The sequence below is a fragment of the Aotus nancymaae genome, unplaced genomic scaffold, assembly GCF_030222135.1.
Source record: "Aotus nancymaae isolate 86718 unplaced genomic scaffold, 86718_ANA_hifiasm-v0.15.2.pri h1tg000036l, whole genome shotgun sequence".
In the NCBI taxonomy this organism is placed as follows: domain Eukaryota; kingdom Metazoa; phylum Chordata; class Mammalia; order Primates; family Aotidae; genus Aotus; species Aotus nancymaae.
In genome coordinates, this window is record NW_026988450.1 from 35,429,435 (window position 1) to 35,452,237 (window position 22,803).

At 35.9% G+C, this 22,803-nt stretch overlaps 1 protein-coding gene and 1 pseudogene across 4 annotated transcripts in view; both read left to right on the top strand.

Moving 5' to 3' along the window:
* The window catches only part of WWP1 (WW domain containing E3 ubiquitin protein ligase 1), a 144,230-nt gene that overhangs the window by 88,832 nt on the left and 32,595 nt on the right, over nt 1-22,803 (top strand). For all 4 annotated transcript variants that reach the window (XM_064384340.1, XM_064384343.1, XM_064384341.1 and 1 more), the window contains 7 exons: nt 729-804; nt 912-983; nt 3,531-3,619; nt 7,257-7,416; nt 11,300-11,433; nt 11,522-11,662; nt 15,898-16,018. In XM_064384340.1, the coding sequence (XP_064240410.1) occupies nt 729-804; nt 912-983; nt 3,531-3,619; nt 7,257-7,416; nt 11,300-11,433; nt 11,522-11,662; nt 15,898-16,018 (793 nt within the window). The remainder of the gene's footprint in view (nt 1-728; nt 805-911; nt 984-3,530; nt 3,620-7,256; nt 7,417-11,299; nt 11,434-11,521; nt 11,663-15,897; nt 16,019-22,803) is intronic.
* LOC105730019 (ATP synthase F(0) complex subunit C2, mitochondrial-like) lies at nt 7,903-10,983 on the top strand (annotated as a pseudogene).

Below are 22,803 nucleotides of genomic sequence, written 5' to 3' on the forward strand. Positions count from 1 at the left end.
TTATTATCTCCAGGAATATTTGTTTGGGTTTTAGGTTAGATTTAGGACGTGGTAGAATTTCCTTCCATGTCTCCTCTGTCTGGAGCCACTGTCCTCCTTAGATTTAAGAATTATCTAAGATTTTCTTTGAAATAGTCTGTAGTAGACTTTGATATTTCATTTAACTCACTACTTAACAAAAGATCCAGCCATAAATACAATGTCCCTCTTTATGTATGTGTGAGTCCTCTTGCTGTGATAGTCCCCATTGCTTGAACTTCTTTTTTTTTTTTTTTTTTTTTCCTGGAGACGGAGTTTCACTCTTGTTACCCAGGCTGGAGTGCAATGGCGCGATCTCGGCTCACCGCAACCTCCGCCTCCTGGGTTCAGGCAATTCTCCTGCCTCAGCCTCCTGAGTAGCTGGGATTATAGGCACGCGCCACCATGCCCAGCTAATTTTTTGTATTTTTAGTAGAGACGGGGTTTCACCATGTTGACCGGGATGGTCTCGATCTCTTGACCTCGTGATCCACCCGCCTCGGCCTCCCAAAGTGCTGGGATTACAGGCTTGAGCCACCGCGCCCGGCTGCTTGAACTTCTTTTGGCCCGCTATGTATGTATACCTTTCTCTCCCAGCAGAAAGTTTCCTATAGTATTTTGTAGGACTTTAGTACACTCTGATTTTATACTGAATACTAAATATTCAACTTAATTATGAATTAATTTGGTTTATTTTTGTTTTTCTTTAGAACTAAAGGTGGTCCACAAATTGCATATGAACGCAGCTTTAGGTGGAAACTTGCTCACTTCCGTTATTTGTGCCAGGTACTACAGTGGTAAATAAATCTTATACTCACAGTAATTTAGTCTTATCTTTATACAGTACATATACTATAACTTAGATGATATTATGATATTATTTTTGTTTTCAGTCTAATGCACTGCCCAGTCATGTAAAGATCAATGTGTCCCGGCAGACATTGTTTGAAGATTCCTTCCAACAGGTAAGGAAGATTTTAGCAGAATAAAACAACACTGTTTGTGTCATTGTAATCTATACATCTAAAGAAAGTTAGTGTTTTAGAGATTTTTAAACCACTCAGAACACAGCTATAATAATAATGACTGCCACTGCCACTTATTGAGTGCCTTTTCTTTTTATAGATTTGGGGTTTCACCATGTTGCATAGATTGGTCTCGAACTCCGGGCCCAAGTGAGCCACCCACCTCGGCCTCCTAAAGTGGTGGGATTACAGGCTTGAGCTACTGCATCTGACCAGAGTGCTCATTTTAATAATAGTTATACTAAACCTTACCATATACTGAATGATTATCATTTGCAAAACACTAGCATCTTATATTTCTCATTTTATGTCATTTATCCTCACAGCATCCTTTTGAGATAGCTCTTCTTGTATCTCCATGTTATAGGTAAAGGTACTGAGACTGAGAGACATTCTATCATGAATTTAGATACATGTTTACTAAAATAAAGCTTAAACAGCTTTTGGAACAAGTTGATTCTTGTTTTGACACTTAATCGTTTGCTAAGAGTATATTACCTCAAACAAAAAATGTTTCGATAATCCTATCAAATTAAAATTAAATTGGTAGATACTATATTCCATTTGAGTACTCCTTAAATAACTGTTTATTCTCACCTTTAAGTTTCTGTTTAAATGTTGTGATCTCAGTGAGACCTTCCCTGAGCTTACTATTTTAAGATGGCAGTCCTGCTTTTCTCCCTTACAGTCACATTCCAGCCATATATGGTGCTTTATTCTTTTTCTTAACCACGTAACATGGTATATTTTGTCTCTCTTACTAGAATGTGAGCTCCATGAGAGCATGGACTATTGATTTACTGCTGTTCTGCCTAGTTCCTAGAATGACGCCTTTGGCATAGAGGGTATTCAATAAATATTTGATGAGTGAATAAATGAATGCAATATTTTTACCTTTCCTGAATCATCTGCAGAATATTTAAGTATAAAAAATCCAAAGGCTGTATTGTCAGTTTTTTTCTGATGTAGTGGAGAATTTTTCATAATGAGATGTCTCATTCCCCTGTTTAGTATTACAATGATGAACCAAATTTTGCTGTGTACTCAGACATACAGGGACTTTTATTAACTTTGTACAAGCCAAAATGGAGTAATGATACTCTGAGCCCAAAGAGAATTTCAAACCATAACTTAATTTTACTATGGGACTTTAGGTATGATACTTAAATTATTATCAAATTGATTTTTTTTTTTTTAGTTAATAAATTCTTAGCAAAGTAAGTGTAAATAGGTCAACTTGTTCTAAATTCTGTTTAGGTTGATTTTAGTAAGTGTACATCTGAATTCAGGGTAGACTTTATTTTGTTTTTTACCCTGTCTTGGGAAGAATCATGGTCTATTTGATATATAGCACTGAGCCCATGACTGCCCTGAAGGAGGCATGCTGGTGAGCTGTACTCCAACCCAGACTTGCCAGTCTTGGCTCTGGTCCTGACATATGTGTGGTGGAAGTAATTTATTTCTATCCAAAAGAGAAGCCTACTTACCAGTAACCTTGATGTAAGCTATTAAGGATTATGAAAATTGGGTATAGGTATTATTTTTAAGTTATATTAGCCTGTGAATAAATTCATCATTGTATATTCAGAGTTCCTTTCCTACTGAGAAGTGGAATGTATGGTATAAGCAGGATGCAGAACAAAATTTTTGCCTCTAAGTGCTACTTGTCAGAAAAATGTGCAAGTCACCTGTTGAAAGATTTTGGTATAGCTTGGTGAAACTAGCAGGGGAGATAGTATTTTTAACCTTAAAAGCCTTTTGTGTCAAACTCTTCCTTCATGCCATTAACTCAAAGTATAACTATCATTTAATACTAGAAGGGGGAAAGAGTATAGTTGACCCTTAAACAACACAGGGGTTATAGGTGCTGACCCCTTGCACATTTGAAAAGCCGTGTATAGCTTTTTACTACTCAAAACACTGAACTGCTAATGTCTACCATTGAGTGGAAGCCTTACCAATAATGTGAAGAGTCAATTAACACATATTTTGTATAATATATGTATTATATATTGTATTCTTACAATAAAGTAAGCTAGAGAAAAGAAAATGTTTTTAAGAAAATCATAAGGAAGACAAAATACATATACTATTCATTAAGTGGAAGTGGATCATCATAAAGGTCTTCATCTCATTGTCTTCACATAGAATAGGCTGAGGATGAAAAAGAGGGCTTGGCCTTGCTGTCCCAGGGGTGGCAGAGGCTGAAGAAAATTCAAGTATTAGTGGACATGTGCAGTCACCATGTTGACTTAAACCCATGTTGTTTACAGGTCAACTATATGTGAAAGTGAGTTCGGGATTGATTGATATGTGTGTCTTTATCTAGTTTGTGAAACAAACCAATTCATCTCTTGAGTTAAAAGCATTGTTGCATAAGATAAGGAAATCTGTAATTTTGAAAATATAGCATAAATTTAAATTGTTTTGAAAGGAACTTGCACTGCATGTGAGTATTTAAATATTCATGTTTTTGTTGTTAATTAGATTATGGCATTAAAACCCTATGACTTGAGGAGGCGCTTATATGTAATATTTAGAGGAGAAGAAGGACTTGATTATGGTGGCCTAGCAAGGTAAAATGAAAAATTGCATATCTGCTTCAAAATAAGTATATTTCATTGTATACAGGGGAAGTATTCTTGAAAACATATGTGAATATATTGTATTAAATTGTTGAATTAACAATCCAGAGTTTTTTGTTTAAATACACAAGGTAACCATTATTATTACTACTTCTCTTGGTTATCTTTCTATATGTTTACTCTACGTATATGTAGATTTGTATATATGTGTAATAAATATTTGCTGCTTTTTTAACAGAATTAATATAATGTACAAAATGTAGAATCTGATTTTGGTTTTTTATATAGTATGGACATCTTTCTATGTTAGCATATATATAGCGTGAGTGAGTGAATAGTTCATTTGTTTCTCTTTCTTCTTTTTTTTAAAAAAGTTTTTATAACTTTTTGTAGAGATGAGGGTCTCACAATTTTGTCCAGGCTGGTCTCAAACTCTTGGGCTCAAGAGATTCCCCCACCTCGGTCTCCCAAAGTGCTGAGATTACGGATGTGAGCCATAGCACTCAGTCTGAATATTTTCTTTTTTTAAATGGCTGTACAATATTGTATAGAAATATCATAATTAATGGATTACCATGCATACATTCTTATTTTTTGCTATTATAACATCATGTTGGTTTTATGTTTATGTTTTTAATCCAATCTTAGTTTCTTTTGGGAATAAAGTTTTCTACATTCACTAAATATATTGTTAACAGTAGACACTTGTGAAGCAATATGAGTGAAAAATCCTTTTATTTTTTTATTTTGTCACTTATTTGTTCTGCCCTAGACTAATTTGGCAACAATTTATTGTTTAGCAAAACATTTTTGTTAAATCTTTCTAAAGAATTCAAACTTACTTTTCGTAGAAACAATTCATTTTTTGAACTCATATTTCAGAGGTACACAGAATTACAAAATCACAGTTTTAACACAACTGGCAAAAAGAGATACAGAACCAAGCGTTACTGGTGGGAACAGATACGTTATATGTGGGATTATCAGAGTTTTGTTTATATTAGCATATTTCCTCGTTTACATGTAACATCATTAAACTTTTCAGAAACAAAACACTGCCTACCACAATAATCTTCATATTGCATCCATTCTGAGTTTATCTCAATTTCAGAAATGTTCAGATATAAGAAAGGTACATCTTAGAAATGAGGAAATATGGTATTTTTACAATGTCTGTCTTTATTAACATTTACATTCTTGTCTGAGTTCTAATTTGCCTCAACTATTTGGGTCTAAGTTTTATATTTTGATGGTTTTAATGCATATAGCCAGTTCCTCCATAACATGATTTTTTTATTCCTAAATTCTTTATTTAATTCATGTATTGGTGGGCTAGATTCATCATCAAATGGTTTATTACAGAGTTTACAGGATTGATATATTCCTATAGTCTTTGCATAATGTTCCCTGTTGCTTTTACATATAAACAACAATTTTACTAGATATAAATTTCTTGCACAGCACTTGTTTTCCAGTACTCAGACATTGCTTCACTGTTTTCTATCATTGAATGTTAGTACTATGAAGTGTGAGGCCAGCCCCTTGCAGGAACCTTATTTTTCCTCTGGGTGCCCACACAGTCCTTTTTCTTGAAGTTCAATAATTTCATTGTTGATTGTTTTGTATCTTTTTTTAGGAATATATTAAGATCTTCCTTAATGTCAGGGAAGTTTTCTTCTATTATGTCTTTGAATATTTTTTCTGTTCCATTTGTTCCATTTTTCTTCAGGAACATCAGTCATGGGTATGTGGAATCTCCTTTGTCAGTCTTACATGTCTGTCATCTTTTCTCTAATCATTTTTATCTTTGTGCTTTTCCATTTTGTTTTGGTTTTTCTCAAGCCTATCCTCATGTCACTGTTTGCAGTACTGCCCTACATTTTGCTGCTTCTAATGTGATTTTTCTTCATTAGTGGTTTTACTGTTTTCTTCATTTTCTTCCTTAGGCTCTGCTAGCTCATCTGTTGTCTCATAATTTTTCAACCTCTTGTGTCTCTTCAGTTTATTTGAGAGTATCAAGAAGAATATGTTGAAAGTTAATTCTTCTGCCTCTTGCTAGTTAGGAATTTTTCTTCCTTTTCTGCTAGCATCAGGAAAAAGGTTAGATGCCATGTGTTAGCCATTCTTCTTTTGAATTGATTCAGTTTTCTCTGGGCTCTTGGCTAAAAATGATCTGAAGCATCTGGAGGGTTTATTCCTAGATTTTATATATGTATCTAAACACAGTCTCACTAGTCCTGCTGTGTCCTCTTACCTGGGGCATGTCTTACTTCAGCCTCATCATAGAGGGAAGTCACTTTGTTCAACTACTACTATGTTGCAGCTGGACTTAGTTTTAAGAATTGGCATTTACCATTTCTAGTTGATTTTGTTTAGGGACTCCCTTCTCTACTGTTCAGGCAGTGTCAGGGATTGTGTTTTAAAAGCTTTAGAAAAGCATTTATTAACAGGCTGCCAGGCCAGATCTAGCCTACAGAGAGGTGGTCCTCATTGTGATTTTACAATTTTTAAATTACTTAGACATTTGAAAATCATTATATTATGCTTAAGAATGATTTCTGACTTCTTTTTTAAAACAATAGACCAACAATCCCGCCTTCTCATGTGGCATCAGTGAGCTCAATCAGACTCGCTGTTTTCCCATAGGTTAGCATATACTCTGTTTCACTACAGTGTCCTCCACTGCCCAGTTGTCTGAGGACTACAATAATATGCCTGTACATTCTTCTTCCTTAAAACCAATAATTTAGCAGGGATATGAGGAATGGAGGATTGTGGCTAAGCAGAGAATGTGAGCCCCATCTAGAGAATAGAGAAGGAAGCCCCTTGTACTCACATATCACTGTATGCATTTGAGTTTGGAACCCTTCTTTGGAAGAAATTGCTGTTGAAAAGAACCTTTTTGGAGACTGAGTTTATCTTGTAATGCTTTTATCTAGTTGGATTTCATATATTGAACTTTAAAAAATGGGTGGTAAAAGGTTAGAGATTGCTTATCACATTTAAAGATTTAACCTTTTAAATATTAATTTCATTTTTAATGCAGTGACAATAAAGTTAAAACTGTTCTATAGCAGCAGTGTTATGTATCTCAGTATCACCTGTAAGTGTACATTAAAACCTCTTGTATAAGTGTCCTAGAGTGCTTGTAAGACTTAAGAATACAAAAAATACGTGGCTTTTGCCTTTGAGAAACTTATAGTCTGATGGATGGGGCAAGTCATGTGCATAAAAATTAATAATATTGAGAGATTGTTACCACAGAGTAGTCAGTGACTGATATTAATACAAATACTCTGGAAATTGCTTCAAAAAAAATTGTTGAAGTGGGATTTAAGCTGAGTTGAAGTTGAGAAAACATATCCAAGCAAAAGTGTTGCATAAAAATAAGCATGTTATATCTATATGAGGATCAGTGAATTTGTAGTTTGGCCACATTGAAACTAGCAGGTAACTTAAAATGGAGAGCCAGATCATAGAAGAACTTGAATGGAGGGCTGAGGAATTGGGCAGTGGAGTTCTTAAAGGCTATTGAGCAGAGGTATGATGTATATATGAGTATATTTAAGATCTGTTTTTAAGTTCACATGTTAATGCTAAAAAATAACTTTGATTTATTTTCTTATAGAGAATGGTTTTTCTTGCTTTCACATGAAGTTTTGAACCCAATGTATTGCTTATTTGAGTATGCGGGCAAGAACAACTATTGTCTGCAGATCAATCCAGCATCTACCATTAATCCAGACCATCTTTCATACTTCTGTTTCATTGGTCGTTTTATTGCCATGGTGAGTTCTTGACTTTATTATTTTTATTTATTTAAATTTGTTACAAATGTATTTGAGAAGGCTTTAAAAAAAAAAAAGATAAACATTATATTTGCTATTCACAAATTTTGGTTACCAAGAAAGTTTTCCTGGAAAGAGAGTATAAAAATATATTTTTTGAGTACCTATATAAAATCAGGATTGTGAATATGAAGATTATTGATAGAGCCACTTAGTCTTTAAAAGTCCTTTCATTTTTAAAATTAAAACCCATTTATAGTATGACTACTTTTATTTGCTTATTTATTTTTAATAGAAAACATTTTAATACTTTTGAGACAGGATCACACTCTGTTACCCAGGCTGGTGTGCAGTGGCATGATCTCAGCTAACTGCAACCTCCATTTTGCAGACTCAAGTGATCCTCCCACCTCAGCCTCCCAAGTAGCAGAGACTCCAGGCTCGCCCCACTGTGCCAGCTAATTGTTTTGTATTTTTAGTATAGTTGGGGTTTCACCATGTTGCCCAAGCTGGTCTCAAACTCCTGGGCTCATGTGATCTGCCTGCCTCGGCCTCCCAGAGTGATAGGATTACAATGCGAGCCACTGCTCCCAGCCTGCTTTTCTATAAAAGGAAAATCTGAGCTATCTAACAATTGTATTTTATTGTTTTTGGCATTTTTAGAGCTTTGCAGGAACTCTTACGGAAGTATTGTCTTTTGGGAAGTGTTTTTATTTATTTACCCATTTATTTGCATTTTATTATCTATTAATCCATTCAGCAAAAATTTATTGACAGCCTACTGTAATGCCAAGCACTGTTCTAGGCTCCAGAAATGAAAAAAATACACAGTCCATGCGCTCAGGCACCTAAAGTCTATTAGACAGAAACAAATAATCAATGGATATATTCTGAAGGAAATAGTGTGTTGCTAGGAAGCCTCACTGATGGATGATACATGAACAGAAATTGAAGAAAGCTAGGGACTGAATCTTGCAGGTATCTTGGTAAATATTTGGGAATGACAAGACAAAGGCTCTAGTGTGGAAGTGAATTCTTGACTGAGAAAGAGACCAGTATAGCTGCAGCAGAGTATGTGAGAGAGATTGTAGTAGGAGATGAGATTGGGAGATGCTGTCTGGAATCTTTAGAAAATTCACATAAGAGTTGACTAGGGCAGTGAATGATATGATCTAAGTAACATGATATGACTTAAATGTTATTAAGCTTGCTTTACCATTATGTAGAAGACAGACTATAATTGGGGGCATAGGAAAACTAGCTAAAAGCAGGAAAGCCATTTGCAACAATCCAGGTGAAAGATAATAGTGGCTTGGACTTGTGTCTTGTAGCAGTGGAGGAAGTGAGAAGTGGTTTGGATTCTGGGTATATTGCAAGGTTAGAACTAACAGAGTTTTCTGACAGATTGGATGCAGGGTGTGAGGGAGAGTCAAGTATGGCAACAATATTTATGGCCTGCTTATCTGGTTGTAAATTTTGGAGGTGGAGGAAATCAAGAATATTTAGGTTTGGCTCATTAAGTCTGAAGTAGACATCCAAATGGAGATGTTAAAGAAATAGTTGGAGGTATAAGTCTGGCAATGAAGGGATATCTAGTTTAGAGATAGGCATTTGGGAATTCTTGGCACACAGAGAGTATTAAAAGTCTATATGATTGTTTATAATCACTATATAAATTCATTCCTTATGAATTCTGGATATTAGACCTTTGCTGGATCCACAGTTGTTTAATATTTTCTCCCATTCTGTAAGTTGTTTGTTTACTCCCTCTCGTGCTGTGCAGAAGCTCTTTAGTTTAATTGGGTCCTACTTATCAATTTTTGTTTTTGTTGCAGTTGCTTTTGAGGACTTAGCCAGAAATTTTTTTGCCAAGGCTAATATCAAGAGGGCATTTCCTAGGTTTTCTTCTAGGATTTTAATAGTTTTAGTTCTTACATTTAAGTATTTAATCCATCCTGAGTTAACTTTTGTGTATGATAAGAGGTAGCACTCTAGTTTCATTCTTCTGTATATGGGTAGCCAGCCAGGGGATCACATTTCAATAGGAGATTTGGAGGAGACAAACGTCTAAACTGTACTACCAAGTTAGAGGCTAAAGAATTGAATAGCCCTCCTCTGTCTTCTCTGCACTGGGAGCAGCTCTCCTGCCACAGCCTCTCACCCCCTGAAAATGTTTGCCTGCTCCAAGTTCGTCTCCACTTCCTCCTTGGTCAAGAGCACCTCACAGCTGGTGAGCCGGCCGCTATCTGCAGTTTTGCTGAAACGACCGGAGACACTGAGAGATGACAGCCCCAGCAGCTTGGTAGTCTCACATCCCTTTACCTCATTTGTCTGTAGCCGCAGCTTCCAAACCAGCGCCATTTCAAGGGACATTGACACAGCAGCCAAGTTCACTGGGGCTGGGGCTGCCACAGTTGGGGTGGCTGGCTCTGGGGCTGGGATTGGGACTGTGTTTGGGAGCCTCATCATTGGTTATGCCAGGAACCCTTCTCTGAAGCAACAGCTCTTTCTACGCCATTCTGGGCTTTGCCCTCTCGGAGGCCATGGGGCTCTTTTGCCTGATGGTGGTCTTTCTCATCCTCTTTGCCATGTGAAGGAGCCGTCTCCATATTCCATAGTTCTTTCTCCCATGTATGGTGAGCCCTGTGTGTTCCTTTTCCTATACTTCCCCAGGTATGCTGGGGAACATGGCTGGCTCAGGGTTTGACAGAGAAAAGACAAATAAATACTATATTAATAAGAAAAAAGAAAGAATTTAATAAAGTCAGAATATAAGGAATATGAGAGCAATGGGCTTGAGTTGGAGAGGAAGAAATTTATTTAGCACACGTACCAAGTAATAGAAAGATTACCCATAATAAGATTATATGGATTCAGATGCTAGTAGTGAGCAGATATAGTAGAACACACAAAAGTTCTCTTCTGGTTGCTTCTGTTTCCCTCAGTGAAATAGGAAGTAAGGTCATCAACTCAGAATGAGTGGGGAGAAGTAAATATTTGAGGAAAGAGGAGTAGGAATGACATAGTCATCAAGGAAAGTGGGAGAGTGAATGCAGTAGGGAAATGTGATTACCAGGAAATAGACCAGTAAGGAAATATGACTGTTGGTCATGGAGCAGTCATCTTGATTGTTTATGCATTTCTAGCATGTTCCATTGCTTAGGTACAGGCATTTAGTAACTTGAGAGTTGAACTTAGCTAGGCTTGTGATTTTGCTAGAAATACACTGGTGGAGGTAGGGTTTGAAGGGAGTTATTTTAATGATTGACTATGGAATCTAAACTGAGTAAGGGGAGACATAACTTCATGAGGGGGCTAAGGTATAGTGTTAATAGCTTCAGTGGATGTTTTAGTTTTCCAAAGTTGCTGGGAGTCTGGGGCTTCCCGTGCTGGTTATTGTGAATAGGAGTGAAGGCACAATGGGGTTAGTCCTGAAAACCTCACAGGCAATGGTGAGAGCAAGAAAGGAACAGGAGAGTGGCCTTTTCAGGTGCACAGGGACCTTCTGCACTCCTTATCCAATTAGGTTAATTTAATTTATAAAACATTTAGGAAGATTGAGGCAGGGTATGGTAATAGAAGTCCTTTATCACCCTATACAGTTTTTGATATATATTATATAGCTATATGTATGGTAATAGAAGTCATTTATCACCCTATACAATTTTTGATATATATTATATAGCTATGTGTTATAAAATAGATTTTGTTTTAGCTTTTTCATACTTAGCATTTTATATATTTTAATTTTCATAATTTATACCATTCATTTATTCAAATCTTTGTTTACTTGTAAAGTGTCATGATTTTTCTGTTATCATTGTTCTCTAAGAAATTGTTATTTTGCAAATTTTCTTATAAAATGCTTCATTTTCCTTTGCAGGCATTATTTCATGGAAAGTTTATCGATACTGGTTTCTCTTTACCATTCTACAAGCGTATGTTAAGTAAAAAACTTACTATTAAGGATTTGGAATCTATTGATACTGAATTTTATAACTCCCTTATCTGGATAAGGTTTGAAGATTTTTATTTTGCAATAAGCTATTTTTTTGAAACCCATTTTGTTTCATTTTGTTAATTAGTGTATATATATTTCACTCAGAGATAACAACATTGAAGAATGTGGCTTAGAAATGTACTTTTCTGTTGACATGGAGATTTTGGGAAAAGTTACTTCACATGACCTGAAGTTGGGAGGTTCCAATATTCTGGTGACTGAGGAGAACAAAGATGAATATATTGGGTAAGGTGATATACCTTGTTAAGCTTAATTTCTAGAACACGTCAGAACTAAATCCTCTGTCTGTACCCATAATTGCATCCCCTTTTCACGCCTTTGGGAAGTTCTTCTCACCAGTACCAATGTTCTTGAAGAAAAGAGAATATATGTTGACCCTCATTTTCCCACTGCCATTTGCTGTAACCATTCTATCATTTACTTTTTCATATCATTTTCCCTTTTTTAACGTAGGTTTTTAAATAGTGCTCACCACAGCCTCTTTCTTGAAACTCCGTGTTTTCTTGAATTCTGTGATCCTATGTCATACTGATTTTCTTTACTTTCTCTTGTTTTTGTTTTTTTTTTTAATTTTGTTTTTAGAGAGGGTTTCACTCTGTCACTCAGGGTGGAATGGTGGCATGATCATAGCTTACTGCAGGCTTGACCTCCTGGGCTCAAGCAATCCTCCTGCCTTAGTCTCCTGAGTATAGGCTTATGCTAATTTAAAATAATTTTTTTTGTAAAGACAGGGTCTCATTGTATTGCCCAAACTGGTCTCAAACTCTTGGCCTCAAGTCATCCTCCTTCCTCAGCCTCCCAAAGTGTTGGGATTACAGGCATGAGCCACCACTTCTGGTCACTTGCTCTTTTTTAATGGCAGTTTTCTAAACCTCCTATTTCTTAAATATAGGCCTTTTCCCAATATTTTATTGCAGTCTGCTTCTCTAAATAATTTGCTAACATAGCATCAATTTTCTGTTAAAGTTGTATCTAAACTTTAGAAATAATTTCCATTTGCCAGCCAGGTAAATCCAAACATTTTCAGGAAAGAACCAGGCAGTAAACTTTTTAGGCTTATTTAACTACTCAGCTCTGTGATACAGTGCAAAAGTAGCCATAGGTAGTGTATAAACAGATGTGTGATTGTCTTCTAGTAAAACACTTAAAGACATTGAAATTTGATTTTATATAATTTTCATATCCTAAAATACTTTTAATATTTTCATCCATTTTTTAAAAAATGCAAAGGCTATTCTTAGCTCATATGCTAAACAAAAAAAAAAAAAAAAAGATGATTAGGCCCACAGGCCATAATGTGCCAACACCTGAACTACAAATGACTCTTAAATGTAATGTGTCTAAAATCCAACTTTTCATTTCTCCTAGCTGTTGCCTCTTACTGATTTCTTCTATGAATAGACTACTGTTTTCACCCTCTTAGATTCTAGCTGTCATCTGTCTCTTTCAGATTCTTTGTTTTTTATATTTGTTTTGAAAAATGGATTGGATTATACATATTACTCTGTAGCTTACTTTTTTTCATCTTAAGGACAGTACAGTTAAATCTAACTTATTTTCTAAGAGCTAGGTAAATTGTGGTGTACGTATTCTATACTTTTCAGCTATTCCTGCCAATAGAGATCATTTAGGTTGTGTACAGTTTGGGCCACTGCAAACAAGACAGCAGAAAACTTCCTTAAGCATGAATCCATACATCCTGCTACTTAGTTTTGTGGGCTAGATTTTTAAGAAGTGAAGTTACTGGATCAGAAAGTATTTAATAGATACTGCTATGTGGCTTTTATAAAATGTCATAGCCATTCTTTTTTCCCTTCTTTTTTTTTTTTTTTGAGACGGAGTTTCGCTCTTGTTACCCAGGCTGGAGTGCAATGGTACGATCTCAGCTCACCGCAACCTCCACCTCCTGGGTTCAAGCAATTCTGCCTCAGCCTCCCAAGTAGCTGGGACTAGAGGCGTGCACCACCACGCCCAGGTAATTTTTGTATTTTTAGTAGAGACGGGGTTTCACCATGTTGACAAGGATGGTCTCAATCTCTTGACCTCGTGATCCACACCCCTTGGCCTCCCAAAGTGCTGGGATTATAGGCGTGAGCCACCACGCCCAGCTTTTTTCCCATCTTAACTTGTAAATTGCTATGACCTTTCAAATTTACATCCTTAGTGTATCTGCTTACTAAGTTTAATGTACCCTTCTTAGCTTGGCATTCTCAGCCTCTTCTTTTTTCTGCTAAACCAGAAAAAAGTGAGAGAAATTACCAATAACTGATTTCTTCTTTTATACCTTTGTACTCTGTTAGGTATTTTTGTTTTGTTTTGTTCTCCAATGTGCATTTATTACACTAACTGGAAAAAAACAGTAACACTATATTTTGAGGAAAATATATTCACAAAGATTATTCATAAAGCACTGGACTTTCTATATTAGTTAAACCTGAGCCTTCCACAAAGTCCAACAAAAATAAATACCACAACCTGAGCAGTTAAAAAAATGCTATCAGTGGTTTCAAATATCAAAAGCACTCTAAATAAAGTTTTACCATTTAAGATTTATATTTACTTTCTGTTAAGCACTGTTTCAAAATATTTTATTACTTTAATACTATTGATAGCTAATTATGAATGCAGTAGTTTTTGGAAGATTTTGTTTCAGTCTCAATAACAGACTTTGGTTTTTTTAATCTTGCTCTTGAAAATTATGTGATAACACTCTAGTTGTGATTTTTTTTTTTTTTTTTTTTTTTTTTTAGTGCACAAGATAGGCCATCAGTGAATCTATAAGTAAATGAATGGTAGAAATAGATATGAAGAATTACTGGAATCCAAAGTGGGAAGAGAACTATTTTTGCTGGGAGGAATCAGGAAAGTTCTTCATTGGACATTATATATTAAGTTAGGTCTTAAAAGACGCATGGGAGGCTGGTAGCTCCTGCCTGTAATCCCAGGACTTTGGGAGGCTGAGGTGGGTGGATCACTCGAGCCCAGAGGTTCAAGACCAGCCTAAGAAACATGGCAAAACCTCATCTCTACAAAAAATAAAAATAAATTAGCTGGGCATGGTGGCATGCACTTGTAGTCCAGCCACTAGGGAGGCTAATGTGGGAGGATCACCTGAGCCCACGGAGGTCAAGGATGCAGTGAGACCAGGCAAGAGTGAGACCCTATGTTAAAAAAAAGAAGATACATGAAAGCTTGCCTTATAGAGGGAGATGTTTTTGGGACAGGGAAAACAGGAAGAGCAGAATTGATGTTTTAAGGGGATAAGTTGATGGTGAGAATTAGTGGCTATAATGGAGCCTACAGTGATAGCCAGGTTTATAATTACCTTGGTTTAAAATTTGGTTGAATAGAGGTGAGAAAGTGAAAACACTGAGTATGTTGTACTCTTATATATGAGTGTGGTGGTAAAGAGAGGACAGAGTAATTTTAAAAAGACACTGGATTAAAGGAAGGGTTTTTGGAAAAGAATAGTCTGAATACCTATGTGGACAAATGGGAAGAAAAGTTGGAGTTGAGGATATGGGACAAAGAGGGTTTAGTAATTGAAGAAAAGTTTTGGAGGCAGCCTTAGAAAAGCATAAGGCCAGCTTCCTCTAGGAAACAAAAAGAAGAGTTAGAAATGGGAGGAGTGTGAATAGCTTGGCTTTCTTTTCATCTGCTAGAATCTGTGTATGAGGTGGTGTAGGTTGCTTCTCTAGGAAGACCTTTCCAGATCCATCTCCTTTTGGAATCTCCTTTTACAGATTTTGTGTCATACAGATTTTCTTCCTTATTTCCTTTCTATCATACTTCCCTGCTCTTACAGCTGCTTTATATATGTCTCTTTAGAATGTTTTGTTTCCATCTTAATTGAGTTCTTCTATTCTAGTTAGGCAATCTTCATGTTCTCCAATAAACCATCAGGTAAGGAACCTGTTCTCCAGCCTTAAGGCCTCTCAGACCATAAACCTACACCAGCACATGGCTTCTTGACATATGGTCATTGCATAGTGAGATAATCCCTTGCCTCCCTTGAGTCAGAGTCCTCAGGTCTGTCATGGCAATGCTTGGTGTAAGAAGAGCCTATTAAATAACTAGCTATTCCTTTCCCGAGTGAGCACATGATATTTGTACTTACTTGGCTAGATATAAACAGGAAATAATTAGTGCTAGGATTTGGCTGTCTTACTAGTGAGGAACCTCCTATTTATTTTCTTTTTTCTATTTTTTCCTTCCCTATTTATTTTAAAAGCATCCTTTTTAATAGCTACCTATGTGCTAGAACTGATTTCCTCAAATGTGTTAACTCTAAAATTATATACATACATACATATACACACACATCACATTTATGTATGTGTGTTGTGCATATACATGTGACATTTAGAAAAAGCGAAAGAGCTAATAGAAGTTCTTGGTGTTTTTAAGTATTTTACTTCACATATAAATTACCTATTTTTAAATACCATCTTTATTTTCAGTTTAATGACAGAATGGCGTTTTTCTCGAGGAGTACAAGAACAGACCAAAGCTTTCCTTGATGGTTTTAATGAAGTTGTTCCTCTTCAGTGGCTACAGTACTTCGATGAAAAAGAATTAGAGGTTAGGCTCTTTTATTATGCTATTGTAGGGAATGTTAGTAGGGGGAGGGACTAATTTTGTGCTTTTACAGAACAGTGTTCACACATTTTAAAATCCTGTAGCACAATCTTGAATCCTCTCATTTGTCCAGATGTCAAGGTGGTGTTTATCATAGCACTGGGTAAGAGTCTTAATTATGTTCTCTGAACCATATGATGCCATGAGCACAAAATCATCAATCAGTGTCAGTTGTTAGGGGTCTTGAAGAGTTATTGGAACATTATTGATAATTCTGAAATTTCAGTTTAGTAGTGAACTGCTTCAAAGATCAGAGTTTTAAGCCATGAGTACTTAGTGGTCCTAACTGTATTTAGGCTTGTTAGAAGTATATCAGGCATGTGTGTGTGTGATAAAATAAGCATATCTTAAAATATACCATCTTAACTATTTTTAAGTGTTCAATAATGTTAAATATATGCACATTGTGCATCTAATCTCAGGAATTTTTTCATCTTGCAAAACTGAAACTCTATATCCATTAGACAACAAGTCTCCCTTTTCCCCAGCCCCTGGCAAGTACCATTCTACTTTGTTTCGGTGAATCTGACTACTCTTGATACCGCCTATGAGTGAAATTATGCAGTAATTTACTTTCTGTGACTGGGTTATTTCACTTAGCATAATATCCTCAAGGTTCATTCCTGCTGTAGTATGTGTCAGAATTTTCTTCCTTTTTCAGACCAAATAATACTCTACCATAGGTATATACACTACCACATGGTGTTATCCATTTGTCCCTCGAGGGACCTTTGTGTGGCTTCCATCTTTTGGCTGTTGTGAATAGTGCTGCTGTGAACACAGGTGTACAGATATTTCTTTGAGATCCTGTTTCTTCTGGATATATACCCAGGAATAGTATTGTTGGATCATATGGTAATCCTCTATTTAAGTTTTAGAGGAACTACCATACTGTTTTCTATTTCAGTTGCACCATTTTACATTCCTATTAAACATGTAGAAAGATTCCAGTTTCCACATCTTTCCCTACACTTATGTTCTGTTTCTTGGTTTTTTGTTTGTTTGTTTTAATAATATCCACCCTAATGGGTATGAGGGGATATCTCATTGTGGTTTTGATTTGCATTTCCCTAATGATTAGTTACCAAGAATTTTCGAAGTCTTATTTTCCTATGTAAATTAGAACATAGGGCATTTGAACAGTCCTTGGCATTTCCTCTCTGCCTACTTTGGGTATGCTATTTTAACTGTAGCCCTCTTGGGCCTGCTATTAAGAAACTTCATTCATGTAATCAAATGTGCCTATGAAAAATAGCACTCTACAGTAATATTCCTATGTAGAAATTAGCCTTTTGGCAATTCTAACTAACCTAGTAAGTACAGTCGTCCCTTGGTATCTGTGGGAGATTGGTTCTGTAGGGTACCCATGGACACCACAATCCACAGATGCTCAAGTCCTTACAGTATGTAATAGCATACTATTTACATATAACCTACACACTTCTCCCTTATACTTTAAATCATGTCTAGATTACTTATAAACACCTAATGCAATGCAAATGCTATGGTAAATAGTTATACTATATTTTTAATTATTTTATTTTAAAATTGTCATATTATTGTTTTTCTCAAATATTTTCAATCCACCATTGGTTTGAATTGCTGATATGAAAGCTGTGGATATGGAAAGCTGATATGTATGAAAATCAGGACTCTGAGCCTGGCTGACATATAGACTGCTACTAATCCTGGTTAACATCTTTTTTAACAGTTTGCTTACACAAATTAACAGAAGCATATTAGAAGACTAGCATGGAAGACATTTTTAGAGTAGCATTTATTAATCTTTTTTAAAACCACAGACTTAATTTTTAATCTGAAGACAGACATCTTGCATCCTCTAAATTCATAGACCTAAGTATTCCATACCTCCAATTAAGAATGCTTATTTTGGCTGAGCGCAGTGGCTGACACCTGTAATCCCAACACTTTGGGAGGCCGAGAGTTCAAGAAACCCCATCTCTACTAAAAATACAAAAATTAGCCAGGCATGATGGCATGCACCTGTAGTCCCAGCTACTTGGGAGGCTGAAGCAGAAGAATCGCTTGAACCCAGGAGGTGAAGGTTGCAGTGAGCCAGGATCGTGCCACTGCACTCCAGCCTGGGCGACAGAGCGAGACTCTATCTCAAAAAAAAAAAGAATGCCTATTTTAGAGGCCCACTCAGTCAAAGAGGGATGTTATAGTGATATAGTGAGAGCCCTATATTGAAGTGGAGATGAAACTAAAACAGGAGATCAAGAAGTTTAAGACTAGGAACATACAGTTTATATACCCTTGGCAGGGTTTGTAATGTTCTCACATACTGCCCTGTATGTGGGGAGGCCATATGATACTTTTCTTTTACATATAAGGTGACTAAAGCCCTTAATGATTATTTGCTTTGAGCTAATCAGTTAAGAGTACAATTAAGAATGCCAGTCAATTAAGAGTGTAGAGCTGTGAGAAAATACAGATTTTGTCTTGTTTTGCTCCGTCTTGAGTTTTACTCCTAGTCTGTTGTTTTTTCTTCTACTGCCATCATTGCCTTTCTTACCACAGTAATGGTCATTCACACTATTATTCACAATAATGGTATTATTCACAGTAATGCATAATCACGCCCCCTTTTATACATTAACATCTTTTTAATGTTTAAGAGATACAGTAGTCATTCTTTATGAAAACTCTTACTATACTAGGAGTAGAAGGCAACTTTCTTAGTTTGATAAAGGGAATCATCAACAACAAAAAACCTTACCATTATTCTAAATGATACTATTTTGAAAGTTTCCCATTGAGTTTGGGAACAAGGCAAAGAGGTCTACTCCTACCACTTCTATTCAATATTTTACCAAATACCCTAGCCAGTGGCAAAAGCAGAAATAAGAAGTATAAAGATTGGAAATAAGTAAAACTGCCTATATTCACAGAGGAAAACATGATTTTCAGCTTAGATTGGAAAATGCTAGGCAACCCACCAAAAAACTACTAGAAATAATAGTGAATTTAACAAGGCGTGGGTACAAAGTTAATACTTTAAAAATCAATTGTATTTTTATGTATTAGCAACAGACACTTAGAATTTAGATTTTAGTTTCATTTGTGACAGCATCAAAAAATGAGCAAATTTAACCAAAAACACACAAGACCTCATACTTAAAACTCAAAACATTGCTCAGAAAAATTAAGGAAGATTTAAATAAATGAAGAGATACACCATGTTATATTGTTAAAAGTGTCAATTCTCTCCAAATTGATTTAGAGATTAAACATCTCAGCAGAATTTTTTATAGAAAGTGACAGGCTGATTTCAAAATTATAAGGAAATACAGAGACCCTAGAAGAGCAAAGCCAATTTTGAGAAAGGACAGACTTGGAGGATTTACATTACTTGGTTTTATTACTTATTTCTAACACACAAAAAGCAATAACCATAAAAGAAAAATATGGATAAATTAGACTTCTTCAAAACTAAAAACTACTCTTCAAAAGATATTACTATGTGAAAAAGCAACCTATATACAGTGGGAGAAACTATTGAGACAAAGGTCTTATATCCAGAATATATTAACAAAAAACGTATGTAACTCAGTAAAAAGACAGGAAAACATTTATAAATGGGCAAAGGCTCACTTCACAATAGGAGATACACAGATGGCAAGTAAACACATGGAAAAATGCTTATTAGTCATTGGAGAAATGCAACTCAAAAACACCACTTTGAGATAGTTTTGGTAGTTTCTTATAATGTTAAATGTACATCTACCTTATGACCTATCAGTTCTACTGTTAGATGTTTACCAAAGTGAAATGAAATATATATCCAAACCAAGACTTGTACATAAATGTTCATCACAACTTTATTCATCAAAGCCAAAAATTGAAAGTAACCTAAGTGTTCATTAACAAGTGAATAGATAAGCAAATTGTTGTATATTCATATAATGGAATACTACTCACTTATAGAAAAGAAGAACTACTGGTTCCAACACCAACATGGATAAATCTCAAAAACATGTTGAATGGGAAAAACAAGAGGACATGTGTGTATGTGTATGCACTATATATGACAAAAATATGTATGTATGCATATACATGACATTCTTAAAAAAGACAAATATGGGAGAGAGATCCAAGATGGCTGATGATTAGCAGCTCGGGCACGTACCTCCCAGTGAAAGCGCAAAGAACGAGAGGACGCCACACTTTCAGACGAATATTAGTTGCTCACGGACCAGGAGATTCCCAGTGGAGGAGCCCCACGGGTCGCCAGGGCGACTCTTGTGGCCGACGTGGCGGTTTTACTGGTGCCTTAGCACGCCAGTTCTTGGTGCAGAGTCCGGAGATTCCGGGCAGAAAAGCACCATCAATCTTAACACCGCTGTTTTGGCCGGCTCAGTGGATTGCTCAGATTTCGGCGCAGGGAATCAACAAGTTGGACGTCAGAGACCCAGTTAGAAAGTCGGTAATTATAAAGACGACAGACGGACAAATATATAATGAAGGGACGAAACCAGCGTAAAAAGGTAGAGAATACTCAAAATCAGAATGCCTCTCCCTCTACAGGGGATTGCAATTCCTCATCAGTAACGGAACAAGGCTTAATAGATTACACGTGTGTTCCAATAACAGCAGCAGGTTTCCAAACGTGGGTGATAAGAAACTTCTGTGAATTAAAAGAACTTGTTCTAACCCAATGCAAAGAAACTAAGAACCTTGAAAAACGGTTTGACGAAATGTTAACGAGAATGGACAATTTAGAGAAGAATATAAGTGAATTGATGGAGCTGAAAAACACAACACGAGAACTTCGCGAAGCATGCACAAGTTTAAACAGTCGAATTGATCAAGCAGAAGGAAGGCTATCAGAAGTCGAGGACCAGCTCAGTGAAATGAAACGAGAAGACAAGAATGCAGAAAAAAGGATGAAAAGGAATGAGCAAAGTCTCCAGGAAATATGGGACTATGTGAAAAGACCTAATTTACGTTTGATAGGTGTACCTGAATGTGATGAAGAGAATGAATCCAAGTTGGAAAATACTCTTCAGGATATCATTCAGGAAAATTTCCCCAACCTGGCAAGGCAGGGTAATATTCAACTCCAGGTAATACAGAGAACACCACAAAGATATTCTTCAAGAAGACCAACCCCAAGGCACATAATCGCCAGATTTATTAGGGTTGAAATGAAGGAGAAAATACTAAGGGCAGCCAGAGAGAAAGGTCAGGTTACCCATAAAGGGAAACCTATCAGACTTACAGCAGATCTCTCAGCAGAAACCCTACAAGCCAGAAAAGAGTGGGGACCAATATTTAACATCCTTAAAGAAAAGAACTTTCAACCCAGAATTTCCTATCCAGCCAAACTAAGCTTTATGAGCGAAGGAAAAATTAAATCTTTTGCGAACAAACAAGTACTTAGAGAGTTCACCACCACCAGGCCTGCTTTACAAGAGCTTCTGAAAGAAGCACTATACATATAAAGGAACAACCAATATTAGCCTTTCCAAAAATATATCAAAAAGCAAAGAACTTTAACACAATAAAAAATTTACATCAACTAATGGGCAAAACAGCCAGCTAGCATCAAACGCCGGTATTAAACTTACATATATTTTAATTGGATAAAAAGCCAAAACCCATCGGTATGCTGCATCCGGGCCCATCTTACATGCAACAATACACAAAGACTCAGAGAGAAGGAGGAAGATTTACCAATCAAACAGAGAGTAAAAATAAACTAATAAACAAAAAGCAGGAGATGCAATTCTCGCCTCTGATAAAGTAGACTTTAAAGCAACAAAGATCAAAAGAGGCGAGGAATGACATTACATAATGGCAAAAGGATCAATGCAACAAGAAGAGCTAACGATTCTATAGATCAACGAGATAGAAAATTAACAAGGATATTCAGAACTTGAACTCAGACCCAGAACAAGTAAACTTAATAAACATTTATAGAACTCTCCACTTCAAATACACAAAACATACATTACCACCTCACACCTATTCCAAAGGTGACTATATAATTGGAAGTAAATCACTCCTCAGTAATCGCATACCATTTCATAGGTTTAAATTAAATATTGGTTGGCTGTTTGTTTGTTATCTTCTTCCCTTATTCCTTCCTGACTACATCATTAAGTATAATTATCAGTATAAAAGAGGTTTTCAATACCCATTACTAAATTGCATTCTAGCCTGGGCAAGAAAGCAATACTCCCATTCTCTCTCCCTCTTTCTTTTCCTTCTCCCTCCTCCCCATTCTCTCTCTCTCTTTCTCTTCCTTTTTCATCCTTCCTATTCTCTCTCTCTCTTTCCCTTTAAAAAAAAAAAAAAAAAAAGACAAATATAACCTACGGTGAAATCATTGATCACCTAAAATTAGAGGTGAGGATGATGATTTTGATTACAAAAAGGGATATGATGGAAATATTCTATATTTCGATTGTGATGGTGGTTACACATGTTGAAAATCTACATACCTAAGTTTGCGCATTTTATTGTATGTAAATTATAGCTCAAAGTTGACTTATGAAAAAAACCAAGATAAGTATTACATATTTTACTATGCCTAAAGTAGTGTTCATTTCATATACAAGTTGAGGTTGACAATTTCACATATGTAGAATATTCTTAGATAAGCTGGATAAATGATTAATAGTAGGTTAGTATTTTTTTTAAGTATATAAGATAACGTAGATTTTTTTAAAATGAGAACCAGAAATAGGTTTGTAACTAATCAA